General features: G+C 38.4%; 1 protein-coding gene across 32 annotated transcripts in view; it reads right to left on the bottom strand.

Annotated features, from left to right (window-relative positions):
- Positions 1–22661, bottom strand: part of trol (terribly reduced optic lobes) — a 159640-nt gene that overhangs the window by 20698 nt on the left and 116281 nt on the right. For 19 of the 32 annotated variants that reach the window (XM_089074592.1, XM_089074601.1, XM_089074595.1 and 16 more), the window contains 15 exons: positions 10692–10799; positions 10302–10448; positions 9374–9631; positions 7813–7920; positions 7466–7600; positions 6194–6256; positions 5932–5946; positions 3381–3608; positions 3092–3229; positions 2723–2971; positions 1508–2381; positions 1298–1422; positions 1016–1193; positions 700–910; positions 208–348 (listed from right to left, as the gene is read on the bottom strand). In XM_089074592.1, the coding sequence (XP_088930718.1) occupies positions 208–348; positions 700–910; positions 1016–1193; positions 1298–1422; positions 1508–2381; positions 2723–2971; positions 3092–3229; positions 3381–3608; positions 5932–5946; positions 6194–6256; positions 7466–7600; positions 7813–7920; positions 9374–9631; positions 10302–10448; positions 10692–10799 (2978 nt within the window). Of the gene's footprint in view, positions 1–207; positions 349–699; positions 911–1015; positions 1194–1297; positions 1423–1507; positions 2382–2722; positions 2972–3091; positions 3230–3380; positions 3609–5931; positions 5947–6193; positions 6257–7465; positions 7601–7812; positions 7921–9373; positions 9632–10301; positions 10449–10691; positions 10800–14393; positions 14511–16010; positions 16122–16991; positions 17142–18591; positions 18754–20977; positions 21095–22661 lie in introns of all 32 variants that reach the window. The other 13 variants (XM_089074613.1, XM_089074616.1, XM_089074620.1 and 10 more) reach the window with 11 other exon arrangements.

Raw genomic sequence — 22661 nt, 5'->3', positions numbered from 1 at the left:
CTGCGATATACAAATGACTGATTAAAACTCGCTTTAATTTGATAATACGTTTTCTAAAAATAGCTAATTTAAAATTTTTAAATTTTTAGATCCATGAAATCTATTTATGTAAAAATCTCATTTATGTGATTTCTAATATATGGAAAAACTTTTTTGAAACAAAGATGGGAATAAACGTGACGTGATGTGTATATTCGTTGTGTGTACCTCGTTCCTGTACCAATTAGAGGAGACGCATCTATTGGTAATACCCATGCAGAAGCAAGATATACATCCAAATTGATTCGTCGAAGCCAGATTAAAGGTATTTGCCTTACATTGGTTACAAGTGAGGCCCGTTGCGTATTGCTGGAAAAAGGAAATATCAGAGAATAAACGGCGCTTGTTGTAACGCTCACATTTTTATCTTGAATATCGATCTACGCATATATAAAAGGATCGTATGATATACTTACATTTTCGACGTTAAAGAAAATCCACGAAAGGCGGATGCAAGAACGACAGTAAGATCGTTACGCGAAATGTAAAATTTCGGGAAGTCGTATCATAGATTTTTCTCGCATAGATTTTTAAGCGATTTATTTCAGAGAAAAGGAATCTTTTCTCCAAAGAAATCACGCGGTCGAGAAGACACGCGCGATTTCCGAGACACTTTGTATAAAATTGCGCGTATGTAGAAATAATAATAGCGTGTTATACCTTGCAATGACATTTTCCAGTATGTGGATCGGCGTTAGAACTGAGGCTGCCGTTGGGGTCACATTGTTGAAGTGGAACGCACATATCTCCGGGAATAAGAGGGTTCCCTTGGTAACCAGTGGCACATTGTTCGCACCTGCGTCCAACGTAGCCAGGAGGACAATCGCAAGTGGGGTGCCCGTCAGAGCCGAGATGACAAGTACGGGCAAATCTATTTATAACATGGCAAATTAGCGCCACGAATCGAAAATGCAATATGTATTAACTACATATTACATTAAATTCAATTCGTAAATTCAATTCGTTCGCGTCTTACTGGTTCGATGGATTAGTAAGCGGGCAAGGGCAGATCTGGCAAGGGATGTTCCTTGAGGGATCGCCGTAATATCCCGGGGGACATGGCGGTTCATCTCTGTAACATTGACCAAGCCACGGTCCGCTCTCACGTCTCAGATAACCAGGTGCGCAGTGCTCGCAAGATAGACCAGTATATCCTTGAAGACGATTATAAGATAAAATATATAAATCTTCGTATCAAATTTTGTTCAAACGAATTTAATTGATTGTCAAAAAAAAAAATATATATATATATATATACCGGTAGGGCACTGACATTCCTCGACGAAGGACGCAGATCCTAGACCGGTATTTCGAATGTCGGCAGTGTCCATAACTATGTTAGTGAGACGAACGTCCAGCTGTGGCGAGTCGTCGTATTTCACTCTGAAACATTTCAATGTATTAAGAAAAAAATGTTAAAATATCTCTTATAGACTTAGAGTAATAAGATCTTGATTCCGATGCCTACTTTATAAGGATGTTGTCTACGTTCGCCAGCGTCATCATAATTTCCTCCCTAGAAGCCAAGACCTCGCTTCTCCCTTGCTGCTTGTACCAATCGCCATAGAAGAATCTGACCGATCTCTCGTTCTCGTAGTCCGGCGTTGGCTGTTCACCTTTGTGCATCAGGATATAATTGTTGCCGCTTAAAATGACGGAAGGTGCGTTGTTCGGTGTGCCGTTGCCACTGTAGCGGATCGAGTATCTCAGGAAGCCGCCGTAGGACTTCAATTGACTGCCGTGATAGTTCTCCGGCAGCGCGAAGTAGGGAACATTGTAGACATTCAGGTCATTGCTGAAGGACTCCAGCAATTGAACGCCGTCCCGGCCGAGTGGGCGGATCTGGGATATCTGATTGCTAACGTCGCCGTGGATCCTAATCGTCGGAACGGTTTCGACTGACACGATCTTGTAACGATCAAACGGCGGCGGGATCTGGTAAGTGAAGAGATCGGCGCTGCGGCACTCGGTGGCGACGCCGAAGCAGAAGCACGAGATACACTCGTCGGGGCTCTTCGCCTCGGAATTGAACTTGCCTCTCGGACAGATGTTGCCGTTCTCCTTCACGACAACGATGGCGTCCGGCACGGCGAAGACGAAGCCTCCGGCGTTCAACGCCTCGCACGAGTACGCGCCCTGGTCCTGCGATTGTATGTCCGGACATGTCAACGTGCCCGTTCCGTTGGTAGATACAATTGTGCATTTCGCGGGAACATGGCCCCAATTGAGACGCCAATTGATTTCTGGTATCGGGACACCGATCGCCGTGCAGGTGAGGACCAACATGTCGCCCGGCATGAGGACGACCATCGGCGGCGGAGGTTTCACGATATAAACGGGAGCTGCAAGAAGAACAAATCAGATGTAGATATTTTTTAAATTACAGGTGGTAGTAGTGATATTTTCTTGAAGAATTATCAGTGAAAAGTGGACAACTCGCTCTTTCTCCTCACAACAAAGCATCTAACTTTCAAAAGTTTAACATAGAGAAAGAATATGTGAAATGTATCAAAATGGCATCGCCCACTTCGAAACTTTCAGATTGAAAGGACAATTGATGATTACTTTAGAAACGTCGACCGCTTCACGAAAGTTATATTGTTTAATTTAAGATAGAAGGTCGGATGACCGGCAACAAGGTATCTCGATATCTCGCGCCCATAAAATATTCATCGGTACTGACAACATCCAACTTCGTCGCTGCCGTCCAAGCAGTCGCGCTCCATGTCGCAGTGGTAGGTCTTCGGGATGCACTGCTTGTTGCTGCTGCAGGCAAACTCGTTGTAACGGCACGGGGATCCTGGGGGAGCCGGCGCGCAGTTCTCCTCGTCGCTGTTGTCCGCGCAGTCCTTGTCGCCGTCGCAGCGCCACAACTTGCTGACACACTGCTTATTATTGCAACGGAACTGGTTGGGCTCGCATCCGTGCGGACCTGTCGAAAACGGAAACGAAAACGCGCGAAAACGCTCGCGTGAAACACTCGATCATGAAGTATGAATTGCCGGGATTTGTCTGCCGGCCCCGGCTGGCTTCGGCTGGCCATTCTACTTACTGCACCGCATCTCGTCGGATCCATCGGTGCAGTCGAATTTACCGTCGCAGATGTACGATTTGGGAATACAGTCGCCGTTGCTGCAGGTAGCCTGATCGTACTGACACACTTTCGGCGGTCTCGTGACTGGCTGCTCGACTGTGTGGCAATTGATCGCATTGTTATATATATGGCGAATAATTGATCATTGAGACCCTGAATTTATTAGCGACTTCTCACGACTGTTATTTAAATTAAATTAAATTTAATTTCGATTTCGAATTCGAACGGACGGGAGCGAAGAACGTACATTTCTCGACGTTGAGAACGACGCTCACTTGACGGCCCGCAGTGTACGATGGATAACCGACGGCTTCGCAAATGTAGGTTCCAGCGTGGTCCAGTTGGATGTTGGGTATCTCCAGACGACCGTTGATGTCTCGGCTGCCGGGCGGCAGAGGAAGGCCGTTGCCGCGAATCCAACGTACTCTGGCACGTAGAAGACCCTCGTCACGGCATTGGAACACGACCTCGCGACCTGAGCGGAACGGTTTTGCGTGATATTAATTCCGCTCGAGTCTCGGGAGAGATTGCACCTTGATCGCTATGGATTATTACGCCCGCGGTACGTCAAATGCCCCGATGTCAATTAGTAGTCGGTAAGCAAGTAAAATTTTTCGTTTCTTGAATCGAGATAACACCAACGACGTATTAGTTCAGTTCATGCGACATTTTATTTCTTCTTAATCACGTTACTCGATACGCTGATTGCATGTGGGTAATGAGGAACATTCCACGCAAGACATTTCGCAAATGTGTAATGAAATTTAGATTTTTTTTTTTTTTAGAAAAATTAGTATCTCGAAAAGACTTTAGTGAGTAGAACATATATAGAATATATGTTTCATAATTAGCGACATCTTTCGTAAACAAATAAAGCAGATTGTGAAAAATTCTCTACCATTTTGCGATTTTATTTGCAACAGTTAATGACACTTTTTGTCAATAAAATTTTTGAATCGTTTTTAATTAATTAAAATAGAAAATTTTTGGAAATCTAAAAATTTCACTATTGTATATCAACATTCAAAAAATTTATCGTATGATAAAAAATGAAGTATTAATATTAGTCTAATACTGGGATATCTCTTCACATTAATTCGTTTATTCGGATTTTTATAGGATTCAATATATCTCATTAAAATCATAAAGCTTAAAATGACAGATAATTTTTCTAATCAGTATTTGCTCTACCTGTCTACAGGAAATATGTCACAAATTATGAGACATATATATAACGATCAGGATTAGACACCAGATAATGGAAAATTTTGTAGCCCAATAATTTTATAGCCCAAAATCTGCATTCTATTTAGTTTTGATTGATATACAGCTTTCATGCATAATTAATATTTGCATGCCAAGTTTTATATATAAATATTATTAAATTATTATTAGAGGAAAGTTGCAGATACTGACATAGATCTCTTAAAATAATATTTCCTTCCATTTTTCAGAAACTAAATATATTACATTTTATTAATAATGATAAAAACAGATGAAGAAATAAAAATTTATAATTTATCTACTTGTGACTTGTTTCTATATAGAACTAGCTAAAAATAAATTTAAAATAAAATCTTTATTATTTTTAGTTCTCTAAAACTATCACATATATTCATATTTTTCTTTTTTCTATTTTTCCTCATAATGTAATTTTAAAATATAAAATACATAAAATCGGAGTCAGTGTAAACTGACACATTGTCAAGATACAACATAGTAACCAAATCTAATCTTCATCTGTCGCGATTATTGAATTTAAATTACATGTATTTTTATATATATATTTATAAAAAAATCTATTTAAGATATATTCTTTTGTGCCATATTTTTATATTATAGTGTTATTGTATTTCAGCTAACCTACAATCAGTGATGTTAGAATTTAGATGCAGTTTTTTTTTTATCCTATATAGGGTACTTTTTATTTAGTGACACAAATTGACACAAGTGTCATTTTTTAATAATCATTAATGCCAAGAAAGATAGAACGATACTTGTGTCTACTTGCGTCACTAAATGGAAAATATCCATATAGTAGAGGAAATAACGTGTAATAACTGAATGTGCCATATATATGCAATTTTTAGTTGCATGCGTTATCTCGTATTCTCTATGGGGCAGAGTAGGTAAACCGCGTCTAGATACAAACGTTGCTGCCTATCATGTAAATTTTGAAATTTAATTTCTTGAACCTTTATTTTTGTTTATTTCATGACAAAATTAATTGCAAAATATAAAACAGTATTATAAAAATTATTATGCCACTTGATACAAGACACTTCTAATTTGTCTTTACATTTCCAAAGTTTTAGCTGTTGTTAAAGAAATATCCAAAAACGAAGTAATATGTCAGTATTAGTGATTTTCCTCTAACGAAATTCTTCGTTATTAATTTTATTACAGTAAAGTTGTATTTTCTTTATAAATCAAACGTTATTTTTGTAGTTTTATGACGCAATATGTGTATGTGTGTGTGTGTATGTGTATATCCATGAAATATTGAACATTAAATTATATTTAATAATCGTTAAGTTTACTGAAAATTTTTAAGGTCAATTCAAAAGTATTCTATTGCTTATTTTGCTCAAACAAGTTTTTGCAATAGAATAAAATTATATAATACAAAATTACATATAGACATATGTAATACATGTATATATAGACACTTATATATGTACATCGTAATTGAATACCTATTTTGAATACATATTTTCAATTTTGCACATCTAATGATTTATGAAGATTATTTTAGCCCACAGCATGATTTGCAGCTTAAATTTTTTGAAAAGTCTTACCTTGCTTCGCCGGGTCTGGCCAAGGCAAGAAAAAAATAACAAACATTCATTAATTAATTTTCTTTCGAAATATACTAAGTTGTCAACGCGACACTTGTTGCTTATTATTATTTCATGTTAATTTTTCTGCTACAGATAAATATGATTACTGAGATATTTTAGTTAAATAATAACTGTACAAAAGTTGAAATTGCAACAAATGCATATACAATATATCATCAAACTCTGTACATGGCTTAGCAATTAGGTCAATAATACTTACTTTCTTTGATCACTTGTTCACTGGGGTAAGTCTTCAGCCTAAGGTCAGATGTTCCATCGGTATCTGCACACGAACAAAAATAATAATAATTACGATAATAATTCATATAATAAATAATAAAAAAAATTATTAATTATCATGATTAATAATTAATAAGTTTATGTACATAATTAAACGTTGCATCACATTGTTAATTCAATATTTCTACCCGACACCTTTCTGCGTTCTTCGTCTACGAAAAAATGCCATTTATGATTTTAGTTTCAATTATTAATTTTTGTATGCATAATGCACAGTGTAATGTCTGCTGTTACGTTATCTACGTGCATATGCGCCGTTGCAAAAATTGAGATTTCGCAATATTCCTCATATTATTCATCACAAAATAGACATTTGTTATTCTGAGATTAAAAGTGTGTATATTACCGGCTAAGGGCGAAATTTAAATGATGGAAATACAATACACAGACTCACTTCTGCCTGTACTCCGTTCGCTGGAAATGTGGATAATAAATACCTTTTAGTGTTACACAAAACATTACAAAACGTTACACCGCCTGTGTTACGTTACAACGGGTATTACGTTACGGTGTCATAGATATTTATCAAGGTATTATTGATTAGCGCATGGCGTGTTATCGGCCAGTCGTGCGGTTCCCCTTTTGCGAAGGCGGCCTCCGTTCTGGGTGACTAACTACAGGGGGGAGACTCACAATTATCATAACTGCAGTCCATCTCATCGGACATGTCTCTAGGACAATCGAGCCTTTTGTCGCACCGCCGATGCAGCGGGATGCAATGACCGTCATTGCACGTCCACTCGTGTGCACCGCATCTACTGTGATTTCTTTGCATCGCGCTATAGTCACAGCCCAACTCGTCGCTGTCGTCATACGGGCAATCGATCCGACGATCGCAGCGTTGATGCTGAGGTATGCACTCGCCGCTCTTGCATCTCCACTCGTCAAAGTAGCACTGCTTTCCGCTTTCGTTATCTTTAGTTTTGTACGTTAAATTATACGTGTCATTGTCATGTGATTTTCGCCAAAAGATTACTTCTATCTTGGACTATCTTGGACGATTCGGCGAGCATGCCGGGAAGCCGCTTCGTTCAATTATTAATTCTTACTTACTCGATATACGAGAATTCACTGAAGGAAATCTCGCAAATCTTATCGAACTCGCATCTAGCATTTTTTACTTTAATATTTTATATATGCACGCACGGTGGCATATCGTTGTCAAATTTAATCATGGACATCGTCGACTTACCGCAGTTATCCTCGTCAGAGCCATCTCGGCATTCCGGAATCCCGTTACAGATGGAGGACAGCGGAACACATCTTCTATCCGAAATGCACATATATTGATCCACAGGGCATTGACCCGGTGATGGTTCTGGTGGCTCTAATAAAAGAGAAAAGTCAATAAAGATTTAAGAGAGAGGAGGAAACGGAAAAGACAAAGTCAGGAAATCGTATATCAAACTACCATCTCGAGGGCCGCTACTCCACTTTTATAAATTACTTCGAATTGTATAGATCTATTTCCGCGAGGATCTCTTTCCCATTACGTCACGTAGGTGCACCGCCAATTTGTTCGTCCATACAAATACTCACCGCATTCCTCCTCGTCGGTACCGTCGGCGCACTCGATGTACCCGTTGCATCTCTGATCGGCGCGGATGCAATCCCCGTTGTCGCACTGGAACTGATCGCGCATGCATCCTAAAATGAGAACTCGCGTTGTACGCCAACGAGAACAGCCACGAATCGTCGGTGTCCGTTAAACAAACGATATAGATGAGACACAGATACATGTAAAATGTCAGCCATGGAGCCATCATATGTCCGTCATTACAGTCTAAACAATAATCTAATACGTCGAAATATATACGATATATAAATATATATATAAATACGATGGAGGATAAAGATTTCATTACCTAGAAAAGACTGAATAAAGTAATCTGGAGCAGAGCTGTCTGATCTGCGCTCCTTCTCTGCGTTCGCCTCATGTTTTCTCGCTGTCGATTTGAGACAGCTTTGCTCCAGAATCTAGATCGTATATCGGCAATCAGATCACACAGTAAAAACCGATGATATCCCCGAAAATATCTTAGGCCCAGTTGCAATGTTATTTTGAGCGAGATTTAAACGCGTATCTGTCTTTATTTTTCTTTCTGAAATAAATAAAGACAGACACATATTTAAGTCTTAAAGTCAAAATAACATGTTAGTGCAATCGGCCCTTAATGAATTAGCTTTTTTTTTTTAATATTGTGTGCGCTGATTGTCATCTCTCTGTCTACGAACACTTATAATATAATTCGTCATTCAATGTAGACTGAAGAGGAAAGACATTTATAATCCTTTAATCCTTACATACGATTTTGTCAATTTCGATCAACGCGCCGCGAATATATGCGGACGCTATAAAATAATGTTGTTAAATATTAATTTTCTAAAGTTTCTCTTTCCAAAATGTAATACAAGCTGTTTGCTCGTACAAAATTTTTTTCTACAGGTAAAAATGTACTTTCCTCGTGCTATGCATGCCAAATAGGATTTATGCCAAACGTTCTACCTACGAGAAAAATAAACGATCTAAAATTTACACCAGGCAGAGATGCACTATTACTTAAAGATGCGCCGGGTAATATATAAGACTGCGATGATTATAAATTTTAGAAATATAATCAAGTCTCTACTGGAACAACCTACACATCTTCTATTCAGCTGCTAACACAGATTGGCAGAAAAGAATATAGATCCAAGAGAATCTGGTGTCTTTAATTATATTTCAGAATATCTCGCAAATAAAAACTGGTGTATTCGAGAGGACGTGAGATTTGAAAAATGTAATATAAAAATAAAGTGTAATATAAAAATAGAAAACTTACTCAAGGAAGAATATGAGAAATACTAAGAATAAGAAATTATTAATCAGAGAGAATAATGAGAAAAAAATTTTTTTTAAATTGTAAATGACATATAACCATAATTTTTTTTACAATGTCAAGCTGTCAATCACGAGTGGTTTCTTTCGGGGTCAATTTTCTTTCGGTCGGAAAGATTTTTACGTTTTCGGGAAAAACGAGAAAAACGTGGAAATGCGCGAGACTTTGACGCGGGGTACGAGTGTGTCCACCAGATTTTCGAGATCGACAAATAATCTAACCGAAGCAGTACTGTTCGTCGGTAAAGTCGCGGCAATCGTAGAAATGGTCGCAGTGGTGGGTTTCGGGGATGCAAGTGCCGTCGGCGCAAACAAAATCATCCGGAGCACAACTCCTCGGCGTGCTCAGATTTGTCGGCGGCACATCAGCATTTGCATCTGTGTCTGGGCTGTAAGCCTCGTTATCCGGATTCACACCGGCTATCACCCCCGGCGTCTCTGGACGACCCCCCGAGGAGGCTCTATCCGAGGCGTCTACACCTAGAAGTAACTCAATCTGAGCTGCTGGTGTTCTCATGGACGTGCCATTTGTGTATTGGTGACGCGGCCGTGACGCCAGAAAATCACAGAGGAGCATGAGGCCCTCATCTTGCCCGAAGGCCGTCGCGCGTAAGCAGGACTTAAAGCGAGTCCGGATTCAGTAATCAGATAGAAGCCTAAGACAAGCACGCGATTGTGCCTTGTGCGATTGTGCCCTCGATCATATCCCATAAGAATCATCTTTCCTTGGACTCCATCTTAGAATTTATTTACATTGACGATTTTGAGAGGCGATCGTGACCAATGGTTTACGGAGCTTATTAGCAATAATAATAACTCGTCGCGTGAAGCATAGGCCGAGGTGGGATTAAAAATTTCAAACTTTGTCTAAGAAAATATTCATATTTAATTACACGTGACGTAAGGCTACGTCACGTTATGAGAAATAAGATTGCCATCTCGACTCGTGCTCTTCCAATGTCGTTTTAAGTCCTGGCTACGAATGCAATCCGTAGGTTGAATTATATCAATAAACATGAATCGGCCAACCAGAGAGAATTCTCGAATATCCATCTTCTGGATATTTTATCGATAAGGATCATTCTCCCGGACCTAAATTAACGCAGCTCAGGGAGACGTCGCGAGCTTTGATTTCCGAATGTTGACCTACCTCGACGGCAATTAATCTCGTCTTCATCATGCGGACAATCCGCACGTCCGTTGCATACCGCAGATCGAGGGATGCAGCTGCCGTCGGAGCAGATGAAGCTGTCGGGGTGGCATTCTTTGCCCGCACCGCTGGTCTCTCCACTATCCGCTGCAAAGTAGAAACGGGGCGCGCTTTATCAAGAGCATTTCTCGAATAAAAATTCGCTGAGTGGACAGAAAAGAATTTTTTAACGACCTTAATTAATTTCAAAATGCATCGGCGCATTTTGCGAAACTTAAAAAAAAATATTCCGCACAACGGGGTGTTTTGATGTAACATTTGCAAATAAATTCGGGTATGTCGGCTTTCGGCGAAATAGCGGAAAATGTATCTATCTAAAGATATCCTTACGGCAATTTCGTTCGTCACTAGAGTCATGGCAGTCGATATTGCGGTCGCAGAAGAAGTTCTTATTGATACAGACGCCATTGTCGCAGGGTAATTGGCCGTCGGGGCATTCTGCAAAAATCAATCAACTCCGTTGAATGGCAAACAAGGACGAGAGACCGAGGAGGAGGGGGGGGGAGGCGACAAACGATACGACAGGACGTCCTCCGTATACGTGTAAACGGTACGAAGCGGCAATGTGCACGTTTGTCTAATAACAATCGTTCGCGAACGGCTATTCTTGCGTCTCGCCAGATCATCGTGACGAGATCATCGTGAAGAATACCCTCGCGTGAATCAGCCGCAAAAAAAATTGCGAACATCGGCTTCGATTTGTGTCTGTAACTCGTGTTACGCGCGCAGCCCTCGCCCTCGCACGGAGGAAATTAGATGCGCGAGGTTGACCAAGTGCCTTCGATAATTATCGATCGATAAAGAGTCCCACGAGAGGGTGCTTCCTCCCGCGATGGACGAGGGACGATAAAAGTGCACCGGAGCGGCTCCTCAAATGGGGTATCTTGCACATTACCGCGTGTCGTATTATCTCAGGAAAACACGAATACGACGCGGCGCGACGCCGCGTGCACTCTCGTTCTAAGAATGGGATTACCGGGAAAAGAGAATTTTTTTTGAAAAAATTGCAAATATGCCGATTTACAATCTCGCGGTTGTGCGCAATTTCGCCGGTGACCGGATTAAAATTCAAAATTGAGATTTATAATGATAATACCACGCTATAAAATGACGCTTTACTTTACATCAAGCCAGTTTTGCTCGGATCATTTCACGGGAGCGCGTCGGCCCTTTTTTTTTTTTTTTTTATATTAATAAATAACAGGTTAAACTTAGTTTCTCAAACGCGGAGAGAGGCCCATCGCGCAAAACGTGACATTTACAAAAGTTCGCGTTACGTCAGTCGCGAGCTTTTACGCGTTGTACGCAACAGCAGAGCGCGGTTTGTGCACGCGTCAGCGCGCGGCGTGGAAAATTGCGGAGACGTAAATAACCGGAGGTAAAAGGGTATCAGAAAAAAAACGTATATATACATATGCAATCGTATACACCGATATACATATATATATATATATATATATATATATATATATGTATATATATATATATACATATATTTTAGATATGTATATATACAAGTAGGATGCGCAATTCAAAGATCAGGCAACCTGTGCTGAAAAAAATAAACGAATAGTAAGATAGTAAGATAGTAGCCGTATACAGATAGACAAGTAGAAAAGACAGAGAAAAGTAAAGAATAGGTAGAGTTAGTTCGATCCCATCCATAATCGATGCAAAATGCATGTCAAGAAGTCAGAGCGCGTAATCAAGATATATTATGTTATGAAACGCAAGTACATTATTGAGTATCCAATATTCAAAATCAAGGCACAAACAGCTATGAGAATCAAGACACAGTGAAATATAGAATGACTGAATGCAAAACACGAGAAAAAAATAACGATGAATCGGGTCGCTTAATTATTACTTCTTGTTCGCGTCTATCGTTAATATCTCATCGCTTTATTTCATGGTGTCTCGATGTTATAGATATAACAAGATACATATAGCTAAAACATAGAAAGAGAAATTATTGATTGCATGTGAGAAAAGACAAATCGTAAAGGATGGGAAATTGATGGGAATTCGTTTTTCGAAAGATTATAAAACTCGAAATGCAAAATCAGGACAGCTTTGTCATTATTTAAATTTCTACGTTCTTATTTCCCTCCTCATTCTGTTTCATTCCAGCTATTCATATTTCATCAAAGTGTCATCGTTTGTATTATATCAAAGATTCGTAAAATGGCTTCTAAATCAATCACACATTAAAGTTATTTTTCACACTCGCCGTTTAAATTCTGTTACTGTAATCGGTATGGAGGTGAGAAAGAGAATTAGGAAAGAAATCAAATATTTCGAAAGCGGTCTCCGAGTTCGACAATCGATAGTCAAGTTTCGCGGGAATGAATTCCCCTGATTTCGATTCATCCATCTTTGACAGGGTCGCTTTGGAAGAGGGGAGAGGGGAGGGGGCAAGTGACTAGAGGGCAAGTGGTGCCGCGACACGTCGGTATTCGAGTTAATGGCCAGTCAACGTCCGGCTAAAACGTGCTCGAACGATCGATACAGGGCGACGAAATGAGATTAACAGCTTCCGCGTACGTGTGTGCGCAACCGTGCGCCCGTATTAGTTACACAGCCTCTTAATTGCCGACTTGAACATCGACGTGCGCGCGAGAAGTCGTTCGAGCGGCCGCACCGCCGCCGCCACCGCCGCCGTTCGTCGCGTCCGTTGCAGTTGCTGTTGCCGCAGTTGCAGCTGCAGAGCAGCGGAGAGAACAATTCTGCTGACAGATCTACACAAATCTGACCAGATGCTGAAAATAATTTTGCCGGATCATCAAAATTATTATGGATGTTTAAACATAATAATAATAATAATAATAATAATACTGCAAAAATTCTTCTAGCAACCAATTTGAACGACAATAAGGCCGATAATTTGAACGATAATTTTAAAGGCCAAACAAAATTATTTTTAGATCTGGCGATTTTTGCCAACAAAAGTGTTCTTTCTTTATGAGACTAGCCGTTTATAAACGTCAGCACGATCGACGTTCTCGCATAGATTTTTTTAGATCATTCGGAGAAGTCGTTCGTGTCTTAGACTTTCAGAAAATTGAACGCGATGGATTTCGAGCGAGTTTCGCATGTTGCACCTTTCATCGTGCCTTGTCACGGTTTGTCTTGTGTCAAGCGAAAGGATGCGAAAAGTGGAGCACGCGAAGCCGATTTCGATGAGAAAGTTGATAGAAATACCGACGAAGATAAAGAAATAAAGATTTGAAATTAATAAATAAGATTAAGTACCAAGAAATAAAAAAAAATACGACGATTAACGGTCGCGGCACTTAATCCTTTTATTTATTTCAAGTCTTCAAACACTGAAACACACATCATTGAGCACCATTTTAGTAACACACGATGAGATCACGCAAAACTGATTGACGAGCAAATGAATTAGCAATTGGTTGCATTCATTCACTGTTAATTCGCTAAGAGTCATAACAAGAATATCATACATCGCAAAAAGTATCACGACCCACAAGAATGCTGACAGAAAATAGTTTAGAAATAAAAAGAGAGGAGAAAGTAATGATTATGAAGAGAAATTAAAAGTAAACAGTGCACGAAGAAAAATTATCGTTTTGATTGGCACGTTTTAATTACTACAAAATTGTTTACTCGTAATATCGAGTCTCGCCGCTGGAATTAATATGAAATTAACGATTTAATTATTGTGAAATTAACGATAATCTTTCTTCGCGCGGATCACCGATACAAATAATGCGCTAAGAAGGACACAGACCTAAGTTATAAAAAATGCAAATCTCTTTTTACCAAAAGGTTTAAACAAAAAGAATAAAAGGAAAAACGAAAATGCAAATAATTTTTATAATTATAATAAAACAACCCATTCTAACTTGTTCAATGCAATACTATTGAAGATACCGCTATATCATTCGAATGGCGTCTGTCGGAGTGGCTACGAAGCAACACTTGTCCGAATTGCATTAGGTCGATTCTATGCCTTAGGTCTATATCATCCTCGATGCGTGAAATAAAGCTAAATAAAAAAATCATTGTTACGAGGGCAATTGATCTCGTCGGAGCCGTCCAAGCAATGCGGCCGGCCATCGCAACGTCTCTTAATGTCGAGGCACAATCCGTCGTTGCAGCGAAACTGCCCAGCCCGACATTCGGTTACTACAATAATTACCAAGTCTCATGTCGAATATTATCGTGCATGCTACCCATACGGGAGAGGGAGAGAGAAAAAAAAATGGCCTTACCACCGCGGAATCCCAAGTATTTGTTCAAGACAATCAAACAACAGTGTAAAACTAAAGAAACGTGCTAGCATCGCACGGAAACAATATTTTATTAACATTTAAGCAATCGCGGCAGCATATATGTCCATACAAATCTTTTTTATTCTCTTATTTACAATAAGGGGGATTTACATATCAACTCGTATCGATTTTGTAATATAAATATAAAATCATTTTTCCTCTTAATTAATTTTTTCCACAAAAGACAAAACACGTATATAAAAATTAAATGTATGTAAATTTTAATTGTATGTACTTTATTAAATGTTGCATGTACTTTATTAAATGTTGTATTATGATTTAATTTATTTAGTTTATTTTTTTCATGAAATTTTCTATCGGCCATATTTTTAATTGTAATACGTATCGTGAGTAATGAAATTTCTACGATTACTTAAATGTTAAACAAACGTGGGAATGCTCGTGTAAATTATTACGTATTTCTTATCTCTCTCACACACAAACACACACACACACACACACACACACACACACACACACAAATAGATGCTGCTTGTCACCTTTGTTAGTCATATATTATTGTACTTTGCTAAGTACACTAGCCACTCTGTTCTAATAAGTTTCTACGATAAAGTAGAACGATCAATCCTTATGTGAATTCATCGGGACATTCACTCTTCTTGCAATTCGTTCAATTAATATTGTTATGATCTACTTACGCGAATTTTTATCATGCGCTTCCAAATTTTCATACCGGTTATACTCTCAGAGAGACACGTGCTCCATTAACAACGTAGACAAAACACAACGTGCGACATCACGCTGATCATGCAACACATGCGAGTGTGACCTCTTTTGCAAAGAAAGAATGCGATGTCGAGTGGAAATGCATTTCATGCATAGAACGTATTGTTATTTTGATTTAGGATTTCAGAATTTTAACGAATTTACATTCAACAAATACAATGAAATATATTTCTGATCCATAAAGAAATCAGAATTTGTTTGAAGATATTGAAATTAGTTTGAGAAGAATGATGCTATCATATCATATAACAAACCGAAACGATTAATTTATACATAAAAATAATTTATACATAAAGTAACTTAAAAAGTTAATTTTCCATAATTGCATAGACATTAATGATAATTAAGATTGACAAAGAAAAATGCATCATTAGACATTTCAGCATTTAATTTTGCAACATGCATAATTAATAACACATCTGTCTAGGTAAAAAAAAAAAAAATTATTCTTATGAGAATTCCAATAAATCGTAAATTACTGTGACCTGCAATATTCCTTTTGTGTGACGAAATCTGTAAAAATTTAATTGCGACTGGTCGACGAGCAAGAGCAATGAGAAGGCCATTTTTTAAAAACAATTGCGGGTAAAAGCTGTTGCATAATTACCGCATCGATCCTCATCGGATCCATCGCTGCACTGCATTATCCCATCGCACCTTTGGTTTTCTGGCAAGCATTCACCACTGGCGCACTTCCATTCGGCAGGTGTGCATACCCCTTTACGATACAGACATGTCGAAAGCTCCCGCAAAAAGCATTAGGGAGGATTGGGAAATAGTCGGGATTATCAATGATGTTATTATAATTATCGTATATTACGTAAAGATGATAAAAATTTCAACAGTGATGACAAAAGTTTGAGTTCAATTATTTTTAAAGGAAATAAAAGGCATATAAAAATTATTAAAAGTTTATAAAATCTTTGATATAAAAATTATGAACAATTATAATCAGTTTAAATATAATAGCAATGCTGAATATTTGTGGTAATGCTGTGACATCATTAATGAACTTTTAAATTGAATTGTCGATAGCGAACATTATCGGTATTTATTTCGAAATTAAATTAAAAATAAAATTCGATAAATGTGTATAAATAAATAAATGTATTCTAAATCAATCCATAAATCAAAAATACTAAGTAATAAGATTCATCTTATGCATTTTCAATATTTTGATAATATCAAAAATAATTAAACATGAAAGATATAAATAAATGTAAAAAAAAAACAAAGTATTCTGTGATTAATGACAAAATAAATACATAATTTATAAATAATAACGACATAACAAAACATAATTTATGTCAAACTTATGTAAAATCATTCGTCATTAAAAGATCGAATTATTAAAAAGAAAATTATTAACGACGAGCCATCATTAAATAAAGTAACAGGATTATATTTCAAAAGACTTTTTACTTGGTAAACGAAAGGTTTTCTTCACGCTTGTAAAATCAGGAACCGTTTGTCATCGTTAATATGGGTATGCGGAAAGAGGAAATCAGGAAACATTTGTCATCGTTAATATGAGTATGCGGAAAGGAGAGGAAAAGGATGGGCTGTGAGAACGAGGTAAAGCCCTTACCACAGCCCCGCTCGTCGCTGCCGTCAAGGCAGTCGAAGATATTGTCGCATTTACGCCGCAGGAGAACGCAACCGCCGTCATCGCAGCGCATTTCCTTCCTCGGATCGCATTCCCTTCTGCTTTCGGGTGTCCAGCGTGGATTGAGCAAGTCTGAGCGCATACACAGGCACATTCAAGAGGAAATTCGGCAAAGAGGGGAGGGGGGGGGGCATCGAGCGGTGAGAGACAAAATTTAAAGGTACACTCGCAGCTAGATATGCAGCTAGAATTGCTTTCTATCACGCAAACGCAACCGTAATGCAGCTGAAGATGCAACGAAGAAACTAAAAGGAGGATGCGCAAAGGCGTAGACGTGGCAGGATAGGCGTGACGCTTGCGTAAAAATGCCCTTTGATCACATTTCCATCAAATTTTCTATTTCTCACTTTTTATTATCCTTTCCGGTGATTAACAGACGGACAGACACCGTGTTGTGATCGATCGCCGGAAGAATAATAAATAAGGGATGAAGCGTTCAAAGATACTCCTATCAAATATCATTATCTGTGTTATCGAGTATTCATGCAGTAATGTGCAGCTACTCGTGTGTCAATGCATGCATATATATATATATTTGCAAGCTGCCTTATGTCGTGACGACGATTCGCGGTGCGAACGGGCGAGAGTACACCGTCGACAATCATCGTGAATCTTCCGTACGGGGATTCCGTGCGGGGCAATACGCTTCCGGTGTGCTCCGACCCTTCCGCACTCGGATGGTATACAATAAAATGGAGCCGTTGTCGAGAACTCGGTTTGTTGAAGAAAAGAGAAGAAAAAGGAAGGAAGAGAGATCTTTCTACATTCTTCAATAAGTCGCCTCAATAAAGTTTAGCAGTCGCGTCTCGTAAGTATAAATTCTCCCCCGGTCCGATAAAACAAATGTTACAGGACAGCCGTCGCGTCTTTAGAGAGGCAACGAGACGGAGAATCGCTTTCTCGACCACGGCCGTGGTAACGATTGATCGTGAGAAATGCACAATGAAATACAATCCACCATCGTCGAGTGTGTATCCGCTCGGCCAGCTAGATCCACTTGTCCCGCGTAAATAAGAGTTCCTTAAGAGGATTCGACCGAAACCAAACATTACCTCGGTCTTACCTCGAGCGAAGGCGGGCAACTTACTTGCAATATCAGCCCGAAGATATATTTTCAAATCATTTTTATTCTTTAACTTTCCCGCGGGGCGAATAAGAAGAATACACGCGACGGAAACCAGTTGCGTTCGATAAGAAGAGAACGTTTATTAAACAGTCACGAATGGGGAGAGCTATCGTAATCGGTAACTGCGATAAATGTTTTCTTTTTTTTTTTTTTTTTAAATACGTAGCGTTCGTAAACTTTAATTTTTTTCTTCGCGAACAAAAATATATTATTTATACTTTTCCAAAGTTTTTCGACGCGATCGAGTCAACGTTGAAAGATTTCAATCATAGAGCTGTCGGGGTTGTACGAAATCGAAGTGATTTAGCGGCGTAGCGGCGGAGCACACTGCTGGACGAGGATGCACGGTATGTGACGTATGAATGAAGCGATGGACACACTGAAAAAGGAGCGTACTGGTGGTAGGCGAAGTGGTGTGTGTAGTGTCGTTAGCGGACGGAGCGCAGTTATCCTCGTCGCTGTGATCCGGACAATCCGAATGGTCGTCGCACCTGTAGACGTCCTCGATGCACTTGTTCCCGCTGGCGCATTTGAACTGGTTAGGCGTGCATTCCCGCTCTGTATTTTGTTTTGTTCAGCGGACATATGCGCAAAGAACACACACGTATTTTTACACACATATAGAAAGTCACTCCGTGTATGTACATATGCATATCGGCTAGATCGGAAGCGGAAAGCGCGCCGAGACACTCTCGCAGAGACACTCTCAAACTCACTTTTCCGAGCGACTTTACCGTCTCGCTTCTCTCTCTCTCTCTCTCTCTCTCTCTCTCTCTCTCGAACTTTCCTCTTTTTAATTGATATAGCGTATCCCGCCTGCATGTTGTTCACATTCGCGAAAGCAAAGGAAAAGCTGCTTCTGGGATAACGAGAGCGTCATTTGGCGATTACGGCTTGGAAGGGATGAGGGAGAGTTCGCATTGGAAAAAAGACAGGTTTTGCTGAAGCTAAAAATAAACTTGGACACGAACACGGGTTTGAAAATAATTTTGTTGGTCCGATAAGATTATCTTCAGATTTAGTATCCTAAATTTTTAGATATCTCTGCAAAACCTCTGTTCTTTCCGTGTGATAATTATTTTCGATTCGCGGATATTCGATTTATTTATATCGGGCACGAGCTATCTTCCGCGTTGAATCCACCGGATGGAATCGTGAAAAATAACTCGCCGTATTGGTTAATGCGAATTACGACGTCGCGTGCGCTGCGCGAAAAATGTATCGTGACGATAAGCGAAGCCACCCCTTCTGCGCGGGGGATCGAACTATAGTTTCGCGGGAGGATACACGATTATTAACTCCCCGTAAATGTGTGTAATGGTCCGCTATTATGAGGTCGTTTGTCAGTCGGCGAACGATTCCGGTATTTACAGTCCAACTTCGCGGAAAGAATCGTGGTTTCCGTGCATATATCGATGCGTAATAATTGCGTGTTTTTATTCGTGAAATTCGATAGTAAAGCGCGGCTCGAGTAGACGTAAGAAATCATCCACGAATGTGAATATATTTTATATGATAAATATGTATTATATTAAATTATGTTTAAAAGGAGCGTATCGCAATGAATTGAATTATCCTGGAATAATAATGATTATGTTATCTCACAAAATTAATTGTAAGATATTATATCAAAAAGTTGTGTTTTCATTTTACATAAATTATATCTAAAATGTAACGGTGTTATTTAGATCTCGCGTAGAGAAGTTCATAAGTTCATAAGGGAAAATGCGTTAAAGATAATCATGAAGTTTTATTTACATAACTGTATAACAGATGTACGTGCAGAGACTTTAAACGCAGATTTCGCTGTCACGTTTTATTTACCAAATGTTTTTATTTACAACTAACAGTGCAGTTGTTAAAACAACTCTTACAGAATTACTAATAGCTTTTTAATAGATTTCTATATATATATATATATATATATATATATATATATAAATTAATTAACGAATCTATTGTTCCAATATTCAAAATCTGCGATTAATATTGTTGGCTCTGATCATGTTAACGATGGATCCGAATTTAAGCTTTGTAATTAGCGTCTAACCAACACGGAACAAGTTCGTGATTAGATCGAGGTGAAATCATTAAGCGATTGGTCCAATGGTAAGCGTTGTATCAAGTGCAAGCTAAGCAGGGTTTCGAGAAAACGGCATAAAGAAAGAGAGAAAGAATTGGATGAATCATAACTTTCACACTCTTGCATTCGAATCAGATAATGCATTTTTTTTCTATAGTCAATAAATTGAATTGTCAATAAAAAATATAATTACAAGAGGACAATAAAATATTCTGAATATCATTTTTACAAGATACTTCTCATCTGAAACACTTATTTAAAACAAAAAACAAACATATTAAAACAAGAATAAAATTATTAATAAAATTAAAAAAATTGATCATTCGTTATGTAATTTCAGCGATATTTCATAGGACGTTTTGCGCAAACCGCCTATCGGGCCAAATACCATAACAGCACGAATAAATAATTTGTAACAATTATTCGAAATCAATTTTTCTGCACGTTTGTAGTTAAAATTCCATCGCGCCACTTGTTATTGTTCGAATCGCGTAACGATATCGATAAAACGCAACAAAAATATTACGTTTCAGTTCAAAAAGAATTTTTTTCAAAGCTCGAGTTGCATTAAACGTCAAAATAACATTGGTTGATATTACGCCAGCAAGTCATCCATACATTCCCTCTCTCTCTCTCTCTCTCTCTCTCTCTCTCTCTCTCTCGATACCGAATTGCATGAAAGGTATACATGTTATGTACCGCAAGAAAGCTCGTCTTCTGCCCTGGGGCAGTCGTCGAATCCGTCACAGACCTTGCTCTTCGGTATGCAAGAATTGTCCCCACAGGTGAAGTCCATCGAAGGGCACGGGGCCAAACCTACAGAGTGTCATCGGCAAAAAACAAAGACCCTTCTGATCAACGCTCGTGTCTCGCATTCTGCCATTCAGTCGCCGCGCTTTCAATGGATTTTCGAATTAAAATCAAGAATAATATGAGTCACATAGCTGCCTCATGACGATCTATATTCGCGACGTTGGAATAAATAAAAAGTAATTCTTTTTTTTCAAATAAATTTGACGTGACGTCAAATCATTATATTGAGATTATGCAAATTTTATTTTAAAAATATAATATATATTAATTTTATATATTGCGAAAAATATATTAATTTTATATATTTTATAAAGAATACTTTTATAATATTAATAAGGTATCTCTTTTACGTTGGCGATTGAGACAGACGAGTTTGAGGTTGAGGTACAAGCTATGAACATATGAACAGACATTTAAAGCAAGACTTTAGGCATGGTACAGGACTTGTCTGTACATAAATCTGTACATAAAAAGCATCTTTGATAAAAACGCATGGTTCTCTTTGCAACCAAGAGACCGTATTATACAAGATATCTTTGAAGCTTGATCTAACATTTAAAGCGTCGTGAAGAAGCTTTTTAAAAGTGGTTATTTCGATTATGAGAGAAGGCAAAAATACGAGGTAACATGAAAATGTACGTGTTTATTTTGAGCCATAAAATGGAACATTTTATTCAATAAACTATATCTTATGTTAATATCAAATATTTTTAAAGCACTTTGCATATTAAAGGCATTTAAAGATTCTACATCTCATATTCCTTTACCTTCTCCTTTCCTCGTAAACTATATACAGTATTCAAGTATGTGTATCGTGTGGATTGCGTATCGTCATTATACCGGAAGTGATTCTTTAAGGGTGTCATTGAGATGCCTCTTTTTGCAACAGAGAAGTGAATTTGTATTCTGTGTTTCTCGCGGGCAAAAAGAGAACGAGTAATGCGTGACGCGGTGATGATATCAAAGGATGGAATGGATGAAACGGGACATGGTCTCCCTACATTCGAGAAAAGAGAATTTGCGTTTTGTCATTGCGGATGTTCGACTACTAATCGCGATCTAATCGCGACTATCTAAAAATATTAATTGCCGACTGCACGCCTGCATTATGCAGAATGACTAAGTTGTTAACTGATGCCATCGATAGTGCTTTTTTGTAATCAATTGCAAATTCTCTTTTAGATTGTGTAAAGAGCTTCAACGACTCTAATAAATCTAACAAAATGGATAAGATAATCACTTCTTTGATCGTCGTATTTTAAAAATTATTCACGTAGTCGTTATTCCTTCGGCCACTTCTCTCTCTCCACTGAAGGCATATTTTTACAGCAAGAGACACACATTATAAACGTGCACTTTTATATTAAACGCAAGGTTATCGCTATTATTCGCGATACACTATACGTTCATCAACGTGTTCGTTCCCCAAAGCTGCATAACATATAACAGATAACGTTCCCAACATACGTCGTGACGCTTCAGAAGCGCGGAAGCGAATCTTCTGCAGTATTCCAAACAAGAATAGCTTAAACAATAGAGAATAAAGTACCTATTAGTTAAAAAGTAACAT

This window comes from Pogonomyrmex barbatus, unplaced genomic scaffold (genome assembly GCF_055798465.1).
Source record: "Pogonomyrmex barbatus isolate J1 unplaced genomic scaffold, ASM5579846v1 scaffold17, whole genome shotgun sequence".
NCBI classification, from domain to species: Eukaryota; Metazoa; Arthropoda; class Insecta; order Hymenoptera; family Formicidae; genus Pogonomyrmex; species Pogonomyrmex barbatus.
The sequence above is the reverse complement of the archived record's forward strand: the minus strand, read 5'-3'. Positions and strand labels throughout refer to the sequence as shown.